This window comes from Notamacropus eugenii, chromosome 3 (genome assembly GCF_028372415.1).
Source record: "Notamacropus eugenii isolate mMacEug1 chromosome 3, mMacEug1.pri_v2, whole genome shotgun sequence".
NCBI lineage: Eukaryota > Metazoa > Chordata > Mammalia > Diprotodontia > Macropodidae > Notamacropus > Notamacropus eugenii.
Genome location: NC_092874.1, coordinates 7,575,604 through 7,599,860, shown reverse-complemented (window position 1 = coordinate 7,599,860; position 24,257 = coordinate 7,575,604). Strand labels below are relative to the sequence as shown.

The 24,257-nt window shown below is 41.6% G+C and overlaps 1 protein-coding gene across 8 annotated transcripts in view; it reads left to right on the top strand.

Annotated features, from left to right (window-relative positions):
* Positions 1-24,257, top strand: part of DGKB (diacylglycerol kinase beta) — a 686,362-nt gene that overhangs the window by 276,472 nt on the left and 385,633 nt on the right. For all 8 annotated transcript variants that reach the window (XM_072650808.1, XM_072650809.1, XM_072650812.1 and 5 more), the window contains one exon: positions 17,589-17,621. In XM_072650808.1, the coding sequence (XP_072506909.1) occupies positions 17,589-17,621 (33 nt within the window). The remainder of the gene's footprint in view (positions 1-17,588; positions 17,622-24,257) is intronic.

The following is a 24,257-nucleotide window of genomic DNA, read 5'->3' as shown; positions in this document are numbered from 1 at the left end:
CATCAAGAATGCTTGAAAGTCCTCTATTTCATTGAATGACCATTTTTCCCCTGACGTATTATGCTCAATTTTGCTGGGTAGGTAATTCTTGCTTTTCATGCTAGTTCCTTTGACCTCTGAAATATTCTATTCCAAGCCCTCCAATCCCTTAATGTAGAAGCTGTTAGATCTTGTTTTGTCCTGATTGTGTTTCCACAATACTTGAATTGTTTCTTTCTAGCTGCTTGCAATATTTTCTCCTTGACCTGGAAACTCTGGAGTTTGGCTACAATATTCCTAGAAGTTTTCTTTTTAGAATCTCTTTCAGGAGATGATCAGTGAATTCTTTCCATTTCTATTCTACCTTCTGCTTCTAGAATATCAGGGCAGTTTTCCTTGATTCTCTACATTATTTTACTGGCACTTCATGTAGACTCTTTGAGGTAGCCTCCATTGTTTTACACCATTTTACAGATGAGAAAACACAGTCTCCACAAACCACAGAAGTGATTTGTGTCTCAGCAGCAGACTGAGGTGTTGCTGGCTCCACAGCCAGTGCTCTTTCTTCTACTACACTGCCTCACAAAAGTCATGGGCGACTGTCATAACAATCTTCCTTTCTTTATTTTAATGTAATCTTATTTCCACTCCTCTTTCATACCCCCACTTTGCCAGTCCAGGCAGGAAATGCTAGGAAGCCCCAGTTCCAGTGGAGGTGCACGCAGGTTATTTTCTTCATCATCCATACCTCTTTCAATCCCATGTAACATTTTTTTTTCCTTGGAGAGTATGCCTGAACACACTGTCAGGATTCTGCTAATGTTTCATCAATGTCACTACTTACTATTCATTTATTTAATATTCATTATGGATCAATTCATAATTGTCATCATAGTAATGAAATGCAAAAGAAAAGTCTCCTGACTCCTCTATACTTTGCAAATCCATGTTACATACTCCATTCAGAGATACCTTTCTTACAAATAGTATGGACAGGCTACTGTTTTCATATAATTTCATATTTAAAATAAAAGTTCAAATGGCTCTGGTCCTGAAGGATGCTCAGGATTCTCACCAGATTACTACCCATCCCTGTATCCCATGTTACTCTGAGAATCCCACTTGGCTGTAACTATGATGAACTTCCTGGAACCTTTTATGTTATTCTTTGACATTCCATTTTAGTAGTAGTGAGGCTTTGCTGGTAGAGGAGGGTAGTGGGAGGGGGAGGTATTGGGGCTGACCCTTCCTACATTGAGCTGTGACTGATGGATAGAAGCTCTCATTGCATTGATGAGCTCAATACCCAGACTGTGGGCCTCTAGAATGATTCCTTTTTGCCAGGGCTGAGGCCTGGCTTTGACAGAGGGGATGCTTTTAATAAGCATCAAAGTGCCTGCAGCTTCTCAGCCTCTTCCACCCCTGCCCACCCCAAACTGGAGATGCTTTGGGGTTTGTAAATGTTCATTGGTCGATGTGGTTATGTTTTTATTTTTGTTACACTTACAACCAAGATAACAAGAGTAGCTGAGGGAACTTGTAGCACAACCAGGTGATTGATTGGCATTGATCAGACATCTGTTGTGTGGTAGGCCCTCTGCTGGGCCCAGGGGAGGTCAGAGACTCTGGGGGAAAGCTTAGCCTCTCCTGGAGTGAAGAGGAATCAGGGACACTAGATTGTGCTAAAAAAGTTTGATAGACAATGGGAGCAGCCAGGTGGTGCAATGGAGAGAGCACAGAAAGACTCATCTTCCTGAGTTCAAATCTGGCTTCACACCCTTACTGGCTGTGTGACTCCGGGCAAGTCAAGTCACCCTGTCTGCCTCAGTTCTCTCATCTGTAGAGTGACCTGGAGAAGAAAATTGCAAAACCATGCCAGTGTCTTTGCAAAGAAAACCCTAGATGGAGTCATGGAGGGTTAGATGTGACTGAAAAATGTCTGAGCAGCAGCAACGATAGACAATGAATTAATATTAGCACTGAACATTATACACACACACACATATATATACACACGTATATACACGTATATGTATATACACATACATATATGTGTGTGTATATATAATCAAATGGCATCAAAAAGTTAAATGAATTACAGGAGGATATAATTAGTAAAACCACAATAGTGGGGAACCTCAATTTACACCTCTCAGACTCAGAGTAATATCACCAAAAAACAAAAACAAAAACAAAAAACAAGGGAAGTTAAAGATCTGAATAGAATTCTCATGAGAATAAAAAGGAGTATAGATATTACCTCAGCTAGGCCTTTGCAGTAACTGACCACTAATTAGGGCACAAAAACCTCACAAACAAATGCAGAAAAGCTAAATAAAACTTCCATAGGCCACAATGAAATTAAATTATATACGTAAAGGGCCAGTGAAGAAATGATTTAACATTAACTGTAGATTAAACAAAAACTATAAAAACTGGTGGTTAAAAAAACAAATCATAAAAACGTTTAATAAATCTATTAAACATAATGACAGTGAGAAGAGATACCATAATTCTGAGGGGTCAAAGTAGTCCTTCAGTGAAAATTTGTATCTTTAAACATTTTCACCAATAAAAGAGAGAGAACAGAATGACGGATTGGGCATGCAACTAAAAAGAGAAAAGGAAAACCAAGAGAACAAACATTGAAAAACTTCCACTAAAACAATGAGCTTGAAATCCTGAACATCAAAGAACAAGTTTTAAAAAGCAAAAACACATTTGATCTGTAAAGAATGCATTTTTATCACTTTTCGCATTTGTTTGCTCGAATACAAGCCAATTTTTTTGTAGGGATTCCACCTGATGCTGAAAATACATATATTATTTTGAAATCACACTTATATGACACCAAAAGCCTTTTAGCTGTGTTTTCTCTAGCAGTTTATTCAGTTTTATATTTTCCATGTTGTTTGTCTTTCTGTTTTTAGATTTATCAAAAACCAAAAGGAGGGACGTTAAAATCTCGTCACTACTGTGTTGCTCTCTCTCTCTCTCTATTTTTTGTAGATGACTTCATATTTTCTTTGCTAACTTAAATGCTGTATTATTTATAACATCTATATTTAATATTCATCCTGGTTTGTTATGTATGGTTCTTGTCAACCTGGTATAGTTTCCTTCTTTATGCCTTTTTGTATTTTGAATCTTAGGTTTTGCTTTTTCTGATAGGATGATTACAAGTCCTGGTTTTTTTACATCACTTCATGCATGGCATTTACCCCCATCTCCACTCCTAAAATAAATCCTCAGTTTGTGCTCAGTCTTTTATAACCCTCCCTGTCCCGCACCTTTCTAATTTTTTAGACCTTACTCTCCTTCCTATAGTCTGTGATTCAGTGACAAAGGGCACCTTACTGTTATTCAAATCAGGCATGCAAACGTTGAGCTCTCAACATTTTATCTGCCTGTCCCTCATGCTTAGAATTCTTTCTTTCCTCATTCTCACAGCCTGAATTCTCAGCTTCCTTCAAGTCCCAGTTAAAATCCCACCCTTTACAAGGATCCTTTCCTGCTTCTCGCCCCCCCGCCCCACACACCTTAATGCTAGTGCCTCCTCTAGGTTAATTATTGCCAATTTATTCTGCTCATATCTTGATTATACAGAGTTGTGTACACATTTTCTCCCTCTATAGATGAGAAGCTCCTTGAAGATAGGGACTGTCTTTGGTCTGTTTTTGTATACTCATAGCTTAGTACAGTGCTGCCCTAGAACACAGGAAGTGCTTAAGAAATCATTGCAGACTGACTGGCTAACCATCAGGGTTGTCCACATCTTTTCTGTTTCAGTAAAAGGCAAGTTCCTTCAGTTTAATACTCTTTTTCCCACTTTTCAATTTATATCCCAAGTGCCTAATGTAGTGCCTAGCATATTGATTGATTGATGGTATAGGTTGATACTATTAGTTTAAAAGAAAATGTTTTAATCTCTTTCAGTTTTTTTGCCATCCTCAGTTCATTCTAAGCTTCATCCCTCCTGAAGGTCATTTTTAGTACAACAATTCCCTTTTGTAATCATCCTCTGTTTTCTGCTTGAGCTTCCATCTAGGTACATGCCTTTGAAGTTTTAAGTTGCTTGAGGATTCATTAATCAACTCCCCTTTTCTTATCCATCAGAATTGTTTCTTTTTGGATATTCACTATTTCATTAGTGAGAATTGTTATTCCTCCTGATCTTCTTTCCTCTATAGAATTTTAGGCCCTAGAATCATCCTTAATATTTCTCTGAAAGCTTGTGCTGAATCAAGACTCTGCCTGGCTTTCCTTCTTTTAACGTAAAATGATCACCTGATCCCAAAGCTCCTGTCCTTTCTACTTCAGCACTCTGATGTAGTTCTTGTTGTTGTCTAGTTGTATCTAACTATAGCCCTTCTATCTTCCACTGTCTCTCAAAGTTTGTGCAAGTTCCTGTTTCCTGTTTCCATGATACTATTTATCTATCTCCAACTCCTCTTGTCTTCCATCTTTCCCCATATTAGGGACTTCTCCATCTTCTCACTATGTGGACAAAGTATTTAAGCTTCAACTTCAGTGTTTGATCTTCTAGTGAATAGTCTGAATTAATTTACTTAAATATCAACTGATTTTTATCTCCTTGCTGTCCAAGGGACTCTCAAAAGTCTCCTCTAGCATAATAATTTAAAACAATCAATTCTTTAGGGCTCCTCTTTCCTTATAGTCCAGCTCTCACAACTATACATTGCCACTGGAAGAACCATAGATTTGACTAAATAGACTTTGGTCAGTAAGGTGATATCTCTGCTTTTTAGTCTGCTGCCAGATTTTCCATGGCTTTTCTTCCAAGGAAGAAGGAGCTTTTAATTTCATGGCTGCAGTTACCACGTGCAGGGATATTTGGGCCCCAGAATATAAAATATGATACTGCTTGTATTTCTACTTCCAATATTTTCCAGGAAGTGATGGAACCATTTGCCAAGTTAATAGTTTTGTTTTTTTTTTCTTTAAATGTTAAACTTTAAACCAGCTTTCACACTCTCTTCTTTCATCCTCATCAAGAAGCTTTTTAATTCTTCTTCACTTTCTGCCATCAGAGTGGTATCATTTGTATATAATTCCAACTTTGGATCCATTGAGTCTGGCATTTCAAATGATACATTCTGCATGTAAGTGAAATAAATAAGATGACAATATACAGTCGTGTTACTCCCCTTTCCAATCTTAAACTAATCAGTTCTTCCATATTTGGTTCTAATTGTTTCTTCTTGTCTTCCATACAGAGTCCTCAGGAGAAAAGTAAAATGACCTGGTGCTTCTGTTTCTTTTGTTGTCAAAGGCTTTAGTGTAATTAACGAAGGAGAATCATTTTTGTTTGTTTGTTTTGTTTGTTTTCTGGAAGTCCTTTGCCTTCTCCATAATCCAGCGAATATTGGCAATTTGGTCTCTCATTCTTCTGCCTCTTCAAAAATCAGTGTACTCTTCCAGTAATTCTTGGTTCATATATTACTGAAGCCAACTTGCAGAATCTGAAGCATAACATTGCTAGAGTGTGAATTGAATACATTTGTTCAATAATTGGAACATTCCTTGGCATTACCCTTCTTCAGGATATGGAAATAAACTGATCTTTCAAATCCAGTGGACACTGTTGAATTTTTTAGATCTGTTGGTATATTGAGTGCAGCACTTTAACAGCATTATCTTTTAGAGTTTTAAATAGCTCAACTAAAGTTCCATCACCTTCACTAGACTTATGTTAGAATGCTTCCTAACACCCACTTGACTGCATTTTCTAGGTTGCCTGGTTCCAGATTCGTAACCACACCAGCACATTAACTGGCGATGTTAAGGTCTTTCTTGTATAGTTCTTATATATGTTCTTACTACTTCTTAATCACTTCTACTTCTGTTAAATCCCTGCCATTTTTGTTGTTTATCATGACTGTTTGGGTATGAAATGTTCCCTTGATATCTCTAATTTTCTTTAAGAGATCTCTTGGCTTCCCCATCCTATTCTTTCCTTCTATTTCTTTACATTACTCATTTAAGAAAACTCTCTTGTCCCTCCTTTCTATCATCTAGAATTCAGTTACATATATCTTTCTCTTTTTCCTTTACGTTTTACTTTCTTTCTTTCCTCAGGGGCTCAGAGTTGTGGTGATTTTATATTTAATGTTTGTTAGAGCTTAATGTTTGATTTAATATGAGCTCCCTAAAGCAAAAGAGGAGGGAAGCCCCCCCCCCCTTCCTCCCTCGGGGAATCCCAGAGACTTGAAACAAACTCATTGTTGTCAAAAGTGTTTGCATGACTCCCTCAGGTCTCAATCCAAAGTCTGAGTCTGTCTCCTGAATTCGTCCCTCTTTTCTTCATCACAGGGTGCTCAGCAGCATATTTATCCTGACAAAGATGCTGCTTAAATCTGTTACTCAAGTATTCTATATCAGAGATTTGTGGAAACCCAAGGGGTCTGCTGATAGACTTCTGAGGGTCTGTGAACTTGGTGAGGAAAAAATTTAATTTAATTTCCCTTGCCTCTATTTGAAATGGACATTTCCTCTAGGTAGGAACGTAGGCAGTAAGATAGGATATTGAGGAAAGGTAGAGAGTCTTAAGCAGACTGCCAGATGGATTCATGATCAAATAAACAAACAACAGCAAAAACAAAAAACGAAACTACACCAGGAACTCTCCCTCACATTCCTCCCTTCTCCTCTTCTACACGTGGCCTCGGCTGCTTTGTGCCTGTTTGAGGGTGCTAACCGTGGGATGGAGAGAATTAGGAATCTGATCTCCCAAGTTGGAGGAGCATGTGAGAGCTGGACTCCGTTCCCTAACACTGTCTTTTCAGACAGAAGTTTCTCAGCACAGACAAAAATCTCATTTATTCTATAGTATGTCCACATCATGTATTTTAAATAAGGAATATGATACATTTCTTAAATAGCTAGAAATACCTACATTGTGCTAAAAAGCATCTATTCCTTGGCTTCCATACTCCAAGCCCAGCAGGCTGGGACTATTTAGAGCCTGTTAGATAATGAATGCTTGAACGGGTTGATTTTTGGAAGTCTAATAAGAGTAGTGAGGAGTTTAAATGAAAGGGATTAGAGTAGACAGCTTCCCCTCCCCTCTTTCACTCCCGGACCTTTCTGAAATAGACAGGGAATAATAAGTCTCATTCATATAGAGAATTAAGGTTCACAAAACACTTTCTTGACAACAGTTTTGTGAGGCAGGCCAGGCCCATAGTATGATCCCCATTTTATAGATGTGGAAATCGTGGCTCAGAGAGTTTTGCTGACTTGCCCACGACTCTCTGTTCAGTGTTTAAGTAGGATTTGAATCCAAATTTCCTGATCCATGTCTAATATTCTTTTCACTATTCCAAACTGCCTCAACATGAGATCTGCAGGCCTTAAGCAAACCATCCCCAATGGAAGACTGTGTTTGGACAGAGACCGATGGCACCATGACCCTCTGGGATCTAAAGCTGACAGAACCCATGTCTGTTTCTTACGATGCACTTTGTGTCCAAGCTGAAATGTGGTTCCATTACTAATCTGGGGTGCATGTTTGTCTAGTGAGCTGGCAAAGGATATCAGTCAAACCACAAACATTTATTAAGCACTTACGATGTGTTCTAGGTTTCATGCTAAGCTCTAGGGATACAAATATGGAAAAGAGAGGCAATTCCTTTCTTTCTCCAGGAAGCTGAAACTCTAACGAGGGAAAAACAACAGGCAAAACAAAGCTGAAAAGGGAAGGCATCCAGGTACTTAGCAATTACCTGGAGAAATTATATAACATACCTAAATCTATACATGTATTATATATATGTAATAACATGGGTATATATGTATATGTGGTATCATTAACATACTGTAGACAGACATCATAAATATTACATTATATTAAAACTATTATAGGAGATATAGCGTATGTACAATATATAACATATGTTACATACTGTATATGTATGTATGTGTATATGTCGGTGTGTCTTCATGTATTGTATAACCCAGATCTATGAACTCCAATGTATGCTCTTGTGAACACCACAGCATAGCTACATAGAAATGATAATCTGACCCATGATCTTCTAGACCAGGGTGCCAGACTCTCAATCTGCAAAACTCCTAAGCCTACAGACTAGAATATAAATGAGAAATACTTAATAAAATAACTAAAAATGCACCATAGATAAGGTCACTTTGTGGTTTTCTATGTCAACATGGGCCCACAGGGATCCCTTTCTATCGGAGTTTGGTACTACTGTTAATAAAAAAGATAGGCAAAGGGAGACTAAGAGAGGATAAACAGATAAATAGCTTCTTCCAGAGATTTGCACTCAGAGTCATTGGGTTTTCAACCTAATAATGAAGACAGTGTTAATGATATCTGACATAGAGGGCTTTTAGACTGGCAGCACACTTTCCCTGTAGTGTTTGATCTCCTCCTCACAAGCACATCATCAGGCTTATTTTATTTGTATCCTTCTTATTTTCCTGTGCAGAAGCCAAGTTCTCATAGCCAGGAAGTGTCCGAGTCACATCTGAACCCAGCTCTTCCTTCTTCAGTCCCTCACCCTCTCTGCTCTATTTTACGATGTCTGCACACTCATTGCTAAATTTTCCAGTTTTGTGTTTCTCTTTTGGAAATGTATCCAGTAACTGATCTAGGTCATTTCCTTGTCCACTCGTCTCATTTCTGATCCAGGTTACAAGGATGTTAAGTAAATGTAATGTTCAATGTGTATCTGAAATCTGCTTAAAACTTTACATGTTGGGTATTTTTTCCTCCTTTTTCCATATGGTCTCTAATCTTAATTTATGGCATCATGTATTATGCATTTTTGAAGGAGGATTCTGTGCGGAGCCACATGTGCATATTCTACTTAAGGGAAACAGCCTGTCTTGCTAACCTGGGGTATTTTCAGTGATTCAGGCTTCTTTCCATTTCCAAAAAATGCAAATAATGCTTTTATCCAATTTCAAGTGTGAAACTGTAAGCCAGATCTGGCTGTCACAAAGTTCAGGAAGAGCTGGGCAGATGCCTAGGCAGACCAGGTTAGAAATGACATTTTCCCCCTCTTCAATTAGTCGAGTAATAAACACAAAGGTGAACAACTTTTCAGACTAACGGATTAGATTGAGTGGCAAAGAATCCAGAGGCTTTCAGTTTGTTCACTAAATTACAATTTCATATTTCATCTTGGAGTGAGGGTGAAGGGTGGATTCTAGTTTCTGGGGGTTGGGGACACTAAGAGTCTAGAATCTCTGGGTAGGAAGGACCACCTGTGGACCTCAGGGACCAATGAGTGCAAGCCACCTGTGAAAGGATTCACCTCTCTGACATGTCTGACTAGCATCTTCCAACCTTGACTTGGAGACTTCCACCAAGGGAAAACTCACTCCTAGGAGAGGGTCTTCTTCCACTTTGGGGGAGCCCTAATTAGGAGGAAGTGTTCCCCATCAGGAAACTACAATCTCCATCTTTTAATTGTTCACTTTTCTTCAGCCCTTTAAGGTTTGCAAGGTGATTTACACACCTCATCTCAGTGGATTCTCACTATATCCCTAGAAAGTAGGCACTGTTATTTTCCCACTTTGACATGTAGGGAAGCTGATACTCAAGGAAGGTAAGGTCCATGCAGAAAGTATCCAATTTCAATAATTCCTGATAGTCTTGAGTCTGACACTTTCCTTTTATACTCTAAGTTTGGCTGCTCCTCAAAGAAAATATGATTTTTGTCACCGTACTCAAATGGAATCACCTATCTGTCTGTCTGTCTGTCTGTCTCTCTCTCTCTCCATCTATCTATCTATCTATCTATCTATCTATCTATCTGTCTGTCTGTCTGTCTGTGTCTGTCTGTCTATCTATCTATCTATCTATCTATCTATCTGTCTGTCTGTCTGTCTGTCTGTCTGTCTGTCTGTCTGTCTCCTGCTATTTCTTTGAACTGAGAGTCTGCATATATAGTTTAAAAAAGACCTTTATAAGATGTGTAACTCTAGGCAAGTCACTTACTCTCTGTTTTCCTGTTTCCTCAATGGTAAAAAGGGGGTAATAAAAGTTTCTACTTTGCAGGGTTATGGTGAGGATCAAGTGAGTTAGTATTTGTAAAAATGTATTTAACCCAGTGTCAGTATGGCAGGCTCTAGCTAGATGCAGACTCACGAACCTCCTCAAAGCCAGGCTCAGATCCCTGAGTCTAATGGGCTTTGATTAGATGATTGGACAAATCCTTGAGTTTTTCTGAATGTGAGTTTATTCACAAAATGAATAAGGGATGAAATGAGAATCTCCCTCCCAGGTTCCTAGTAGGACACAAAGGAGATACTGAGCAGAAAGTGTTTTTGAGGGTTAAAGGGCTATTCAGATGCTAATTTTATTAGTATCTGTCTTTCTTCACTCTCACAGCCCTTTCCCTCTCCTAGAGACACAATCTCTGACCCAGGTGGGGCCGGCAGAGACAAAGAAAACTGCAGTCTAGGCTATTGACTAGGTTATTATCCCCAAACACTTTTATCACCAAGACTGGCCTGGGTAGATTTCTAAAGTTCCACTGAGAGGGGTCAAGCACTGCAGTCACATGGCCACTCTTCCAGCCCAGGCGCAGTTCTGATGACCAGATGAGACTTCACCAGTCGTGCCCCACCAAAGCGCCTGCCATCTTCATCCTCCATTTGGAAGCTGTGCTACCTCTCCCCCCATCCTCCAGCTCTGCTGCCTGCACACAGCCCCTTGGAGCAGAGCTCCTTACTGGAGCTAAATGGCTTTAAATATACACTCTGCATGCAGATCTCAAGTGATAGTCTCTTAATAGATGTCAGATACACTTTATTGCTACCCTCTTTTATTTCAGTAACATTTTAATTAATTCACACTGATTGAATAAATGTACATTGAGACTTGTTTCCTAATGAGGGCACATTTAGAGGAAAGGTTTTGCATCATTCTGATATCCTGTGGGTAATTATATTCTAATTATATAGTCGGGAAAGAGACTCTATAACTCAGTGCTGATATTGTTCATTGGACCCAATTAATTACAGGCACGTAATGAAAGTTCATGATAAGGTTGACTGACAGTCAGGATAACATTTTAACTCAATTGAATCCTTGCCTAACGTGAGTGCAGAATTGGACTTTAACCTGGTTAGAAAGTGCATGAGCATGAGATCAGAGGATATTGAGAGAAGGACGGTGGGGGGTGGGGGGTGCGTTATTTATGATCTTCACAATACAGTGTCTTTTTAAAGGATGTGGAAAGAAAATAGCATACAGTCTAGGGCATTATCTTTATTATCCATCCCACTCTTACCTTTCACATGAACACAGGAGCTCAGCTTCAGGTAGAGAATCATCAAACATCCAGGTTAGACATTGGTAACGTCCTCCTTAATTAAGGAGTGCTGATTTATGGTAGGTGCTTAATCAATGCCTCTTAATGATTTGATTCACATTGAGGGATGAATGTGTGGGTAGAACATATGAGGACCCCAGTGAATATCCCCTTCACTGTCTCATCATAGCATGACTTAAGGTTCTTAAAGGCTATAGTACCAGTACGGACGCAAACAAGTATTGTGAGACTGGAAAGATTGGGAGTGAAGGCTCAGTGACAAACTGTGTATGCCAACCCAATTCAACAAGCATTTGCTGATTGCCTACTGTATACCAAACATCAGGTTAAGTATTTGAGGCAGCAAAGACAACAATCAAACAAACTCTGCCTTCAAGGAGTTTACATGCTTCTTGGCCTTGGGAATGACGATTTCTTTAAAAGTATGCAATTCATTGATAACCAGATTATGTTCAGACTGTTTCTAGATCCACATCACAACTCTTAAAGGCCATTTTCTAAATTGTTGAAAGTCTACAGCTTTGGAAACCCAGGTCAATAGAAATAGAAGGTATCTTTATATGCTATGCCAGAGAGAATCTGTTTCAGTCTGTTGCATTAATTTGTAAAAATGAGCTGCTTTGTTAATCTTTAACAAGTTTCCTCCCCTACCCCAACTTGTCCATTCTGCACCACACACACACACACACACACACACACACACACACACACACACACACACACACATGCACTCATGCCTAATCACTTCTCAGGAACCTGTGGTAACTGAGTCGAATGAGGATCATCATTTCTCTTTGACTTCACAATAAGCTCTCAAGCAATGTTTACGAATATATTATGTTTCCAATGAAGGAATAAAGACAATTCTGAAGCTGAGCAAAGCAGATGCTTGTGTTCCCCATGTAGCCCCACTATTCAGCTTGGGGGCACCTCACTGCTTAGTTACTGAAATGGAAACACAAGCCGGATTTCTGGTGTCGCTAAAACCACTTTTCTATATATAGACTTCAGTCAGTATGAATTGTGGAGAACAGGGCAGCAGTTTGGGGGCACTAATGTTAGTGGGTACCTCACTAGATTTTGACTGACATATAGGTCCCTTCTAGTCATTGGCCAATAAATGAAGACACATAAAAATCAAGAACTGGAGTTTGGGAGATAAAAGGCATCTGTCCCAAATTTCTTCATTCCAGCTAACTTGTTTACATTTTGGCTCTGTGCATCTCACTCCTTACCTCAGGGAACTTTAGCCCTCAGATGTGAAGCACCATCCTCAAAGGAAGCATTGCATTCCTGGCCTTATTTTCTTTCTGGGTCACTTTTTTCCTCCCTCCATTATTTAAAAAGGATATCAATAAGTAGGACAGTGTTGAGATGAAGTCATTCACAATGAGGGAGGAAGACTGGGCATGTTCAGCAGGAGAAGACTCCAGGAAGAAAGTGAGAGCTGTCTTCAAGTTTCCCAAAGTTTATATGCAAGAGGGATTAGATTAGATCTGTTTATTCCCAGAAGGCAGATGTAAAGGCAGGTAGGAGCTGCCTGGAGGCAAGTTTCAGCTAGATGTCAAGGAGGGAAGACAAACAGACCAGACCATCGAGCTGGCCTCAACCTTCCCCAAGTGGAGAGGGCTGGTTCATGGGCAATGACTTTCTCATCTTTGGATGTCCTCAAGCAGAAGCAAGGTAACACTCAGCAGAGGTGTTGTAGTACGCGGCTGGGGCATCCCTTTGGGGCACAGGTTGAGCTGTATGGCTTCTGAGAACATTTCCCCCTCAAACATTTTCTGATTCTGAGCTTCCAGGAATAATAGCCAGGCCCACTTAGATCAAAGAAGCAGGCTATTCCTGTGAGGGGTTCTGACACTGTGCAGTGATGGTCTAGGAATTAATTGCTTTATCAAACTAATCAATGCATTGGGTCAATTCTGATATTTCAACAAAACAAATACTCCCTAGGTTATGAACCTAATTAACCCTCTGAATTGATCAAATTAACTGAATAAATGTAAGAATGCTACTGTAAAAGGTCAGAGATTTCTATACTCAGATACTTCACCAGACTGTGAGTGAGCGCATTTGTGGGGGCAACCGGTCATGAAGCACACCTATGCATCTCTAGTTTTTCCTAAGTAGTAGAGACACAATCGGATTATTTCACCGTGGTCTTCTGTACCTTGGGCATTGAGCATGTAACAAAATAATCTGGAGTAATGAAGGAAACCGTAATGAACTTAGTTATTCAGGAAATGTTTTCCAAACACCTCCTAAGGCACATAAGTAAGGCTCTAGGAGACTCTGCATGATGAAAGGGAAGAAAACATGGCTCCTGCATTCAAGAAGCTTATATGCTGGTATGGCCATCGTGGGTCATGTGAGTGCACAAGGAGGACCTATCAATCATCTATCAATGACAGACACAGAAATGGTGGCATAAGAAAATGCAGCAAGACATGCACGGTCAAGGAAGCAGACCCAAGCCAATCCCTAACCGGGATTTTAAGGAAACCTTAATCCCAATTAGAATGAAAAAGAAAATGGATGCCTATGGTTCCCAAAGCACTTTTCATACAGCTCATCACTGGATGGTATCAATGCCCTTTTGTGATATGAGCTTCACCCATTATTGATTACATTTTCCCAAAGAGGAACCAGACAGAGACAGGTAGATGCTCAGTGAAGAATGAAGGGCAGGGAGACAAAGGAAACTCACATTTCCAAGGCACTGTAGGGTTTACAGAAAACTCTTCCTCAAACTGACTCTGGGGGGTGGTCATTACACATTGTAATATGAGAATTATTTCCTACATTTTACAGATGAGTAAATTAAGGTAGAGTTGAGTGTATCAACAATCCATAGGCTTTCATTAAGTGCCTACTAAGTGCCAGGCTTCTGTGTACCTCAACGCATACAAAGACAAAAGTGAAATACACAGCCTCTGCCCTCAGGAAGCTTATAGTCTATGGAAAGGGAAGCAACAAAGATTACCGACTGCAACTTACTGGGGTTTTCTTCACACTGATAGATAGTAAGTAGTGCAAGTTCCTTAGGTACTTTCCTGTTTGCAAAATGCTTTCTCGCCACAATCCTGAGAGGAAGGGAGCATAACCAACTTTGGCCCCATTTTGTAAACAAGGAAAGTTAAATTTGAAGAACTGTGCCTTTTGTCATTGTTGGACTCATCCTGTATCCTTTCTATGATTTGCTTCTACAACTCATCATCCATTTCTCCCTGCTGACAAGGCAGTCTGTAGAGTAAGTCCACCAATGACAGCACTTCTGGTCCTGCCTCTTCGGGACTTGGCTGTTATTATTTTGCACTGCAGTATACTTACTTGATATACAATGGTACTCAACTTCTTTTAGTTGATGCATTCCTCTTGGATTGTTCTGCCCAATCATTCCAGAATTTCAGTTGAGTCGCATTTCACCACAAGGCCATGTTTACCTCTTCATGTGAAGATCTTTAATTCACTTTTGAAATACGTTCTCCAAACTCTGAACATTTTTGTGTTGTCTTTAGAGACCAAGTGTCAGCCCTCCGGGATACAAATTCATCTCATACTATCCTTGGGACTATAAAGAAGACGGTAGGTGTAGGGCAGGGAAGGGAACCATATTTATTAACTACCACATGCCATGCACTGAGTTGAGTATTTTGTCATTTGATTTGATCCTGTCTCAGGCAAGTCTCAGTAACCTTTATGGGCCTCAGTTTCCAGTTCTGTAAAAATGAGGAAGCTGGAAAAGATGACCTCTAAGGGTATGGAGCTCTACATCTTTGATTCTGTGACCTTAGCAGCTCCTGTATTCCACTGGATAATTCCAAATTGTCCGTTCTCCCAAAGTCATACCAATTTGGAAAATGTACTTAGGTAATATTCTCTTCCACTTTCTATTTTCAGTTTAAATAGAACTTTCTTTATTAGAGTCTTCTCAGTCTCCTTTACACCCATTCTAAGATTCTGTCTTTCACATAACTTGAATCCAAGGCAAGAGATCAAGATTCTACTTTTGATACCATCTTGGACAGTTTTTTTATTTTTCCCCCATATTCCCTTCTCTCTTTTAATGTCACTACCTTTAGGCCCAGATTGCTGGGCTTGGAATCAGGAAGACTCATCTTCATGACTTCAAATCCAGCCTCAGACATTTACTAACTGTGTGACCTTGGGCAAGTCACTCAACCTTCTTTGCTGAGTTTCCTTCTCTGGAAAATGATCTGGAGAAGGAAATGGCATGCTCCTGCAGTATCTTTGCCTATAAAACTCCAAATGGGGTCAAAAGAGTTGGACACACTGAAACAACTTTCTTCTGAAGACCTGCAGAGAGTCGATACTGGTCTGTGGGACCCTGGAAGCTACTTTCTCTTACTGGGATCATGCTACTCTTCGGAGAACAAACCTGTTCCCTACATTCAGCATTTCTACAGTCTTCTCCTATCATCTGTACTTCAAATGGTTCTACCTTCCCACCTCCTGGCCTGGGTCTGGAATCCCCTCTTCTTCCTCAAGCTGGGTCTTCTTTGTTTTCCTTTTAGGCATTCCTTCCATTTTTTCCAAAGGAGGATTACTTCTGATAGACATATCAGAAAGTACAGCTAGGCAAACTCCAGCATTTTCACTCTTTCCTAAGCTGAAATATCTAGTCTCCAAATGAAAGTATATAAAACAGGTGACCTCACTGTGAGCTTGCAGTGGTATTGCTATGACAGGTAAAATTGTTAACTGACTCTGGAAGACACAAGCGTAGAAGAGTAATATATAGTCAGTCCCTGGCAAATCTTCTTCCATGGGCATTCTAGAGCTGGAAATGAAGTCAGGACTTCCTAGTCTAGGGTTCTTTGCCTGAGTTCCATAGACACTCCCCTAAAATCCTGTGAAATTGCATCCTCCCTCCTATACACACTATCCTCTGACGAGGTTATTGTTTCCATCAAATATTTTAAAATATTCTCAGAAAAGGGTTCTGAAGGTTTCACCAGACTGGCAGAGAGGCCTATGGCTCCCACAAAAAGTTGAGAGGTCCCTTGTTTTACAGAGAATGGAAATGAAATCAGGGAACATTTCTTGGCTTTTACCCAAGGTCACACTGATGGTATCAGAGGTCGGATTTGAAAGCACATTCTCTGATATTGGATTCCTTACTCTTTCTATGCTAGATAGATAGTCATTCTCTGGCTCTCCAGTTTTCTTCTCTCATCTTCTCAGTTGATCATATGTTAGCTATTTCTATTTTCCTTTTTCCTATGGAAGCATCTCTTTCCCGTCAAGCCAGACTTCAAACAAAGAAGAAAAAAATTAGACTTTCCTGCCCTTTTCCATATTTTTCTACCATATCTACACCGGCAGTTTGCTACACATTTCAAGCCATCTTTTATTATTGTATTTTAGTATTATATGTTGAAAACTGATGTGATTGTGGGAACTGAGAAATAATATTTTTCAGTTATTAAAATTCACTAAATATTTTAAATGGGAAAGAAAAGGTTATTGTGAAGAGAAATGATTAGTCTCAGTTAGTACTTTGTTAGATTATCTATTAATTAATTCCAATCTTTGATAGTCTCTTTAGATCCATCGCAAAACAAACAATAAAAAACAAAAAACAGTTAACACCTGGAATAACTGAAATGGGCAGCATCCCTAGAGGTTGTGCGTGTATCTCACCCCATAGTTTTTCCCTGGAAAGTGAAGCTGGGGGAGGAGAGGAGATGGGGAAGTAGGGGTGAGGGGTGGGGGTGGGGGCTGGCTCTGCTGTCACAGTCCTGGCTCAGGGGCTCAGCCCAGCCTCCTTTCAGGAAGTGAGCCTGGGGAGCAAACAAGCACCGAGAAAGTCCTCTTTGTTTGGGGAAGGTAAGTCTGGCGCTGTGTGTGTGTGTGTGTGTGTGGGGAGTGTATATGTGTGTGCGTGTGTGGGGGGGTGTATGTGCATGTGTGTGTGCACGTATGTGTGTGCACGTATGTATGTGCAAGTGTGTGGATGTATGTGCGTGTGTATGTGCCTGTGTTTGTGTGTGCGTGTGCGTGTGCATGTGTGCAAGTGTGTGGGTGTGTGTGCGTGTGTGTATATGTGCATGTGTTTGTGTGCGTGTGCGTGTGCGTGTGTGTATGCACCACTGGGTACAGAGCCAGCCTAAAGTCTTCACTGGGGACCATGGGAATGAAAAGAAAAGTAAACAACAAGGAATAGATTTGTGTTCCCAAAGCTCTGGGGTTTTAAGTGTTCTTTTTCCTTTTTCTTTATTTGAAACAATTTTAATATTAACTTCTCTTTTCCAACAGACTCTGCAGACTTCAGGAGTTTCACTTCCTGAGGTACGTAAAAATTCCCTAATTGAAAAATGAATAATAAGCAAAATTTTTCCCAATTGAGAATATGATGACTCCTACTGCTTCTTTTTTTGTTTTGTTTTTGGTCAGTAAATGTTAAACTGCTTCAGTGGTGACATCGTCACCGTTATTATAATGCATCCTTTTCTTTCTTTCCTCTTTTTCTGGATTTTCAAACCCAAGCATGCTCACATTTTGGGGGTATCTGATGATCTTGAGATGCTCCAGGCTAACAACAAGCTACTGTTGAGCCAGATCTGATCACCAAGAAGAAGCAATATTGCTAAGAGGTTACACAGCAGAGACGTTGCTGTCTGACGTCTGGCAGGGCTTTCCCTAGACAGACCAGTCTTTGGGGGAGGGGGGAAGACTACCCCAATTTTGTTTTTATATCAAGGAATGGCCCAAAGTCCAAGCCATTCCAGGCTCTATATTCCATCCAGTTGTAGCTTCTCATTACTGAGTAACCAGAGTCCAGCGTGTCTCCCCACTCCCTACTCCTTTACCCAACAGAAGATCCAATGACATCTCTGTCGGTCACTGAACATACAATCTCCATTGGTAACTCACTGGAGTAGAACATGGTTGTGGGAGAAATATTACCTCATCTGAACGTGATCACTGAGGTGTTGTCACGCTGTTAATTTTCCATACATGTTGGTTTTGCTTTTGTATGATTTTAATCTGGGCTTTCCATCCCTCTGTAACAATATTATATGGAGTAGTAGTGCCTTTGTAGGAAATACCAAAATGTGTTTTTTTGTGTGTACATTATATGTATACACACATCTAATATCTGTGTATTATACATGCATATATACATACATAGACACATACACACGTTTATGTGCACACACTCACACATATATAAAACATAATAACTGGTCCTCTGATAGAGTAGGTCATTTTGTGAATAACTACGTTATGAGAAAAATCCCCAAATTCAAGGAATTAACAGTCGAAACTGCCCTTGCTCGTGAGGATCGATGCATTGTTTTAGAAACCAGTTAATCTGTCGCTGAATTGTGAAGGGATACCTGGAAGGATGATATACTGGGAGGAAAATTGGCCTCCCTTCATATTACTTTTTGTTCAGATTATGTGGTGACTACTGTATTATACAGATTTTAAATTTCATTGCTAAGTGATACACAAGTAATAAGAGGCAAGTGCTCTTTTTTGGATGAACATTATTATAATTTAAATTCAGTCCAATTATTTGGGTCTTTTCATTCATCGTATATAGAGATTTTTTGTGTTTATTGTTCAGCAAAGCTCAAAAGGCAAACACCCAAACTGCATAAAGAGATCCCGAGATTCTCCTCCAAGGCTTTGGCTCATTCTAGGACCCTCGATCGCAGCTAATTCTTACCCTGTATCCCATGAGGCAAAATAAATCTTCCTCTGTGTAATGTCAATTAAATCCATAGGAATGGGCAGTGTTGGTGAGTTGCATAACATGTATAATGCTTTCCTTATTGGATGCACTGTGATAAAAACAGACCTGTGGTTTTTCTTAACAGATCACTTTTCTTTATCTTGGCACTGAGGCTTCCCCCTTCTTTCTCAGGAGTCTCTGACTAGGTGTCTTGTCGTTATATTTCCACAGTCCTCCCAAAGATTGGTATTTGACTTTGCTGGTGGAGCTGGGCCTCTGCTGACCCACAGACTCTGCCACAGTCATCTCTTAGATAGAATTCCTTCAGCCAGAATCCAATAAAAAGTCACCTTGAGAAAATCAAATGTTGGCCAGAGCAGGGCCTCCCTTCCCTGCAGGGGGTCTCCCAGTTAACCCCCTGGCCCTGCCCTAACCCTAAATGTGTTCTTGCTCTTTCCTTCCCAGTTCCTTTAATTCCTCCAAACAGAACCATCCCTCCCTCTCTTTGCCAGCACTCTGCTGGTCTCTGTTCCTCCCTAGTGAAAGCATTACTAGGGTGGGGTGGCTGAGGCTTTGACCCAGACACCTAATTCAGAAGGTTTCCAGTGCCCTCATAGCCTTTTAGTGGAAGGGTCAGTGCTAAAAACCTAAATACCAAGAGGAATTACTTAAAATAGATGTAGCCATCTGTGCTTCTGGCCCTGGGAGTGATCTGGACATCTGCAGCTGCTAACATGACCGTGAAGTCTCCCTACCCCTTACTCCACCTGTCCTCCTCTATCTGGGAGCCCCAAAGCTTCTGACCATGGTGAACCACATGTTCTCAAATCCCTGTGTGTGTCTGTGCACCCAGTCCCTGCCTGAAGGCACATGGGGATTTTGTTCACCACATCACAGCCCTTAGCCACTTCAGAAACAGATCTTCCTCCCCACCCTACCCCTCTCCATTTTCTTCTCCTTTTTGTAAAGCAGTGATCCTGGAGTCTCTTTGGGCCAGAGTCCACACAGATAGGCCTAGCATTGATGCACTCACTGGTCGCACCCAGTGGAGACAGTGAGAAGGCTACTCCTGTGTGTTTAATAACTGCTTGGTTTGGGAGGATGGTGGCATAGATTCCCCTGGCACGTCTCAGTCTGTTCCTGGCCTCCCCTCACTGGGGTCACTGCCTGGAGTCTCTTTTTACAGTTTAACAACAGAGATGTTCTCCTGCAGAACCAGAGGGTCCTTGGGTTTGGGAAGCACCAGGCCCCACAGGACTGCCAGTGACGGGAAAGACAAAAGCTTTCACAAAGATCCAACAGACCAAGCCAGGCCCACATGCCCTGATACTGATGGGCCCCTGTGGGTCTATAGGAGAAGGCTGACAGAGAAGCCAAGGCAGAGGGGAGGGAGCAGCTCTGAAGGATACTGGAAGATCCATTATTTCAAAGGATGGAGTGTGGACTAGAGGGGGATGACTTGGGAGGAGACCATTCCAGAGGCTGCTACAGCAGTCCAGTAGAGACATGGTGGAACCTGCATGCTGGCAGTGGTGGTTCAAGAGACAGAAGAGGGTAGAGGAGCAAGGGTTTGAAGGTCAAATCCAAGGCTCTTTACAGGTTTTGTCCCCCTGGTCCTCACACTGACCCCTGAGGTCACTTCTGTCATTATATCTCTTTCTGAAATGAGGAAACTGAGGCGCCTGCAAGAGGATATAGTGAGCAGGGGAGTCAGGATCAGGACCCAGCTGTTTGTTCCAGATCAGGCTCTGGACCCTGGCCTGCAGCTAACAGACCAGAGGTCCTGAAGGAAGAGGTCCTGGAGGTACACACTCAGGCCCTGTGGGGCCAAGTCATCTGCTCCAGGTCACCGAGGGAGCCCGTGGAAGAGCTGAGTTTGAGACCGGGTCCCCCAGCTCCCAATCCTGGCTTTTTCCCTTGACATCTTGTCTATCTTGGTGCCCCAATAGCCCATTGACTCCCAGGCCTCATTAGGATGGACACCTCTACCTTCCACCTAACTTGCCACCAGTGGGCAGAGAATTCCAGTCATCCAGAGACAGCAGGAAAGATCCCAACCCCAACCTTGTCTAGGACTTTGAACTGCTCCCTAGTCCCAGGGTCTGCTGGGCTTTGTCAAGGCTCCTGGGGCATTCCTAAGATCTTCTGCTACATCAGAGGATGTGATTGCTGCTGTCAGTGAGTCAATCTTCCAGCCAGAGTGACCCTTGAATGATTAAACCACCCAAGGTGGGGTCCTTGACCCTGCTTCAGTCCCTGCCCATCACTGGACTCAGGGAGGAGGTCCTTATACCTCCAGGAAGCTACTGTCTTCCAATGTGTAAAGAGCCACAGTTTTCTGGGAAATCTTCCTGCCTGGGCTCTGGCTATGACTGATCTGGGGATACCTTTGGTATAGCCTGTCTGGCCTGGGCCTGAGTGACAGAGGCTCAGGGGCAATGGCTGCTGCTTTGTGCCCAGTGAGAGGGTGGGTTGTCTGTATTTCTCCTGTGCTGAGCTCAAACACAGTCATGCACAGTACACACACACACATACACACACACACACTCACACATGTACACACGCAGACGCCATACATAAACCTGCACATTCTGCAAAGCCCCATTGCTTTGAAAGACCTAAGCACAGCCTTTGTTGGAGGCAGGGCCTGCTCCTTGTGCTCAGCAGCTCCAAAGGCTCTGTTGTTTCCTTTTCCTTCCCTTGTTATCGTAGTGATGCTTTCAGAACTGGACATGGCATATCCTGTGACCAGCCACTTCTGGGCTGGTCGTGGACCCCCAGGACCCCAGCTTGGCAGATTCTTCACTTAGAATGTTGGAGAACCCCAAACCCCAGAGAGCTGATGTTCAGACAACCTTGCTGGGATGGGGCCATCCACCATCTTTGTTGGCCTGCATCCCATCGATTTTCTCCCCCCATAGAGGAGTGCCTTTCAACTTTCTAAAAACTATTTCCTGGGAATTAAAACCATAATTCCCTTAGTCATTTTAAAGAGAATATTGTGTATGGAGGTGTATGGAGGTATGTATACACACACATACTCAATACATATATAGATATTGCTGAACAAAAACTCTGAATTCCAAAGTCTTCCTTCCTTCCTTCCTTCCTCTTCACTTCCCTCCTTTTTCTTTCTTCCAGGAGTGGTTTTCTTACTTAGCTTTCTGACCATTTCTCATGGACGAAGTGGACGGGGGTGGGAGAATCAACCTGCTTCCTTGGTTGTTTGAGACAGGTGGTCAGGATCTGCTTCACCTGAAGGCTGATTCTCTGCATATGAAGCCCAAAGATCCCTGTCCTTCAGCTATTCTCCCAGGTCTCTCTCCAGAGATGCCTGAAGTCTGGCTCTGTCTGGGTAGGAGTGAGCCTGCCTGCTCACAGTTGCTCCCTGCCTCTTAAGGACCCTACAGCACAGGCCTTGTGTTTGACACCTTAAAACATTTTTCCCTCAACCACAGAAACCACAGTTTGAACAAAAAAGCCCCCATGAGGTGGTGAGACGTCCTAGAGCTTTTCAAACCATCTGCCTTCACCTAATACTTTGTGTGCAGCACCAGTGCAGGAGTCAGGAGGACCTGAGATCAAATCTCACCCTAGACACTTGTCACGCACTAGCTGTGTGACCTTGGTCAAGTCACTTAACCCCAATTGCTGCCTCATCCTGGGTCATCTCCAGTCATCCTGATGAATATCTGGTCACTGTATTCAGATGGCACTGGAGGAGAAGTGAGGCTGGTGACCCGCACAGCCCTCCTTCACTCAAAACAAAGTCAAGTGCAAGTCATGTCATCATTTCCCTGATGGCATGGTCTTCTTCAGCAACAAAGGACGAACACACGTGTACATAATTATCTCATTTGGCTCTGAAGGCATCCCTTAGTATGGGGTACTTCAGATTTAATTGGCTCTATTTTTCCTATGAGGAAATGTTGTGCCAAGAAGGTGATAGGACTCTCTTCCTTCCACCAGGAAGCATTTATGAAGTTCTTACTATGTGCCAGGCAGGTAGATGACTCATTGTATGAAGCCCTGGGCCTGGAATCAGGAAGACCTGAGTTCCAATCTGACCTCACAGGGTTGTTGGGAGGATGAAATGAGATGTTATTCATGAAGTATTTAGCGCAGTGCCTCATATAGGATAGCCCCTTAATAAATCTTCTCTTTCCCTTCTTCTGGGCACTGTGCTAAGTCACACAGCAGGGTAAAAAAATCAGAAATGCAATTTGAACCCAGGCTTCCTCTGACATTAAGCACTGGGCTCTATCTATTTTTAGCAAGTTGCTACCTCATACTGGTCTTACTTATTAGCTGTCATTTGTCCATGTTGACCAGAGTGATGAAAGATGATCCCTGGACTCGTTAACAGATACTGTCATAATTTTACATGCCACTCAGTCCAAAAAGATAACTCATCTCCTCTCCTGTTATTGCTTGATCATCTTAGGGGTGAGAATTGAGAGCAGATATTTGTTAGCTGTGCAAAGAGCTCATTTGCTAGCAATTTACCACATTGAGGGCCAAAGCTGAGTCTCCAGGGGAGCAGGTAATTATTCAGAGAACTCTCTAAATCCAAGCTTTCAGGGAAGCTGGTCCTTCTACCAACATACCCCTTCCAAGGAGAAGGCCCAGGAAACCACTGGACCAGTTACTGGGTCCCTATCTCCATGATCTCTTCCTGTAGAGACAGACCACACTGATCAGTTTGAGAGAGAGAATGGCTTGTCCTGTACTCCTAGCTAGATTTAGCAAGGGGCCTTTTTTTTAAAAAAAGTAGGACTTTTAAAAATGTCTTCAAGCTAAGAAGGCAAACAAAGGCAGTGCCCATGCATATTTTAATAGAATTAGAGGCCACTTTAAGCATCTAAGTGGTACCACAATGGATAGAGCCCCAGGCCTGGAGTCAGGGAAAGTCATTTCTGAGTTGAAATATGTCCTTAGAGACTTACAAGCCGTGTGACCCTGGGCAAGTCACTTTATACAGCCTCCATTCCCTCATCTGTAAAATGAGCTGGAGAAGAAAATGACAAATGGCTCCAGTATCTTTGCCAAGAAAACCCTAAATGGAGGGACAGAGTCTGACACGACTGTAACAGCTGAACAATAAATGTGCACCATAATAAATAGCTCCTAGAACAGAGATTTAAGACTACAAAAACCTGAAAGATCATCTTGTCCATCCCCTCAACTGACAGGTGAGGATTTCTAAAACATCACCTGGAAGTTGAGGAGCCCTCCTGGATTAT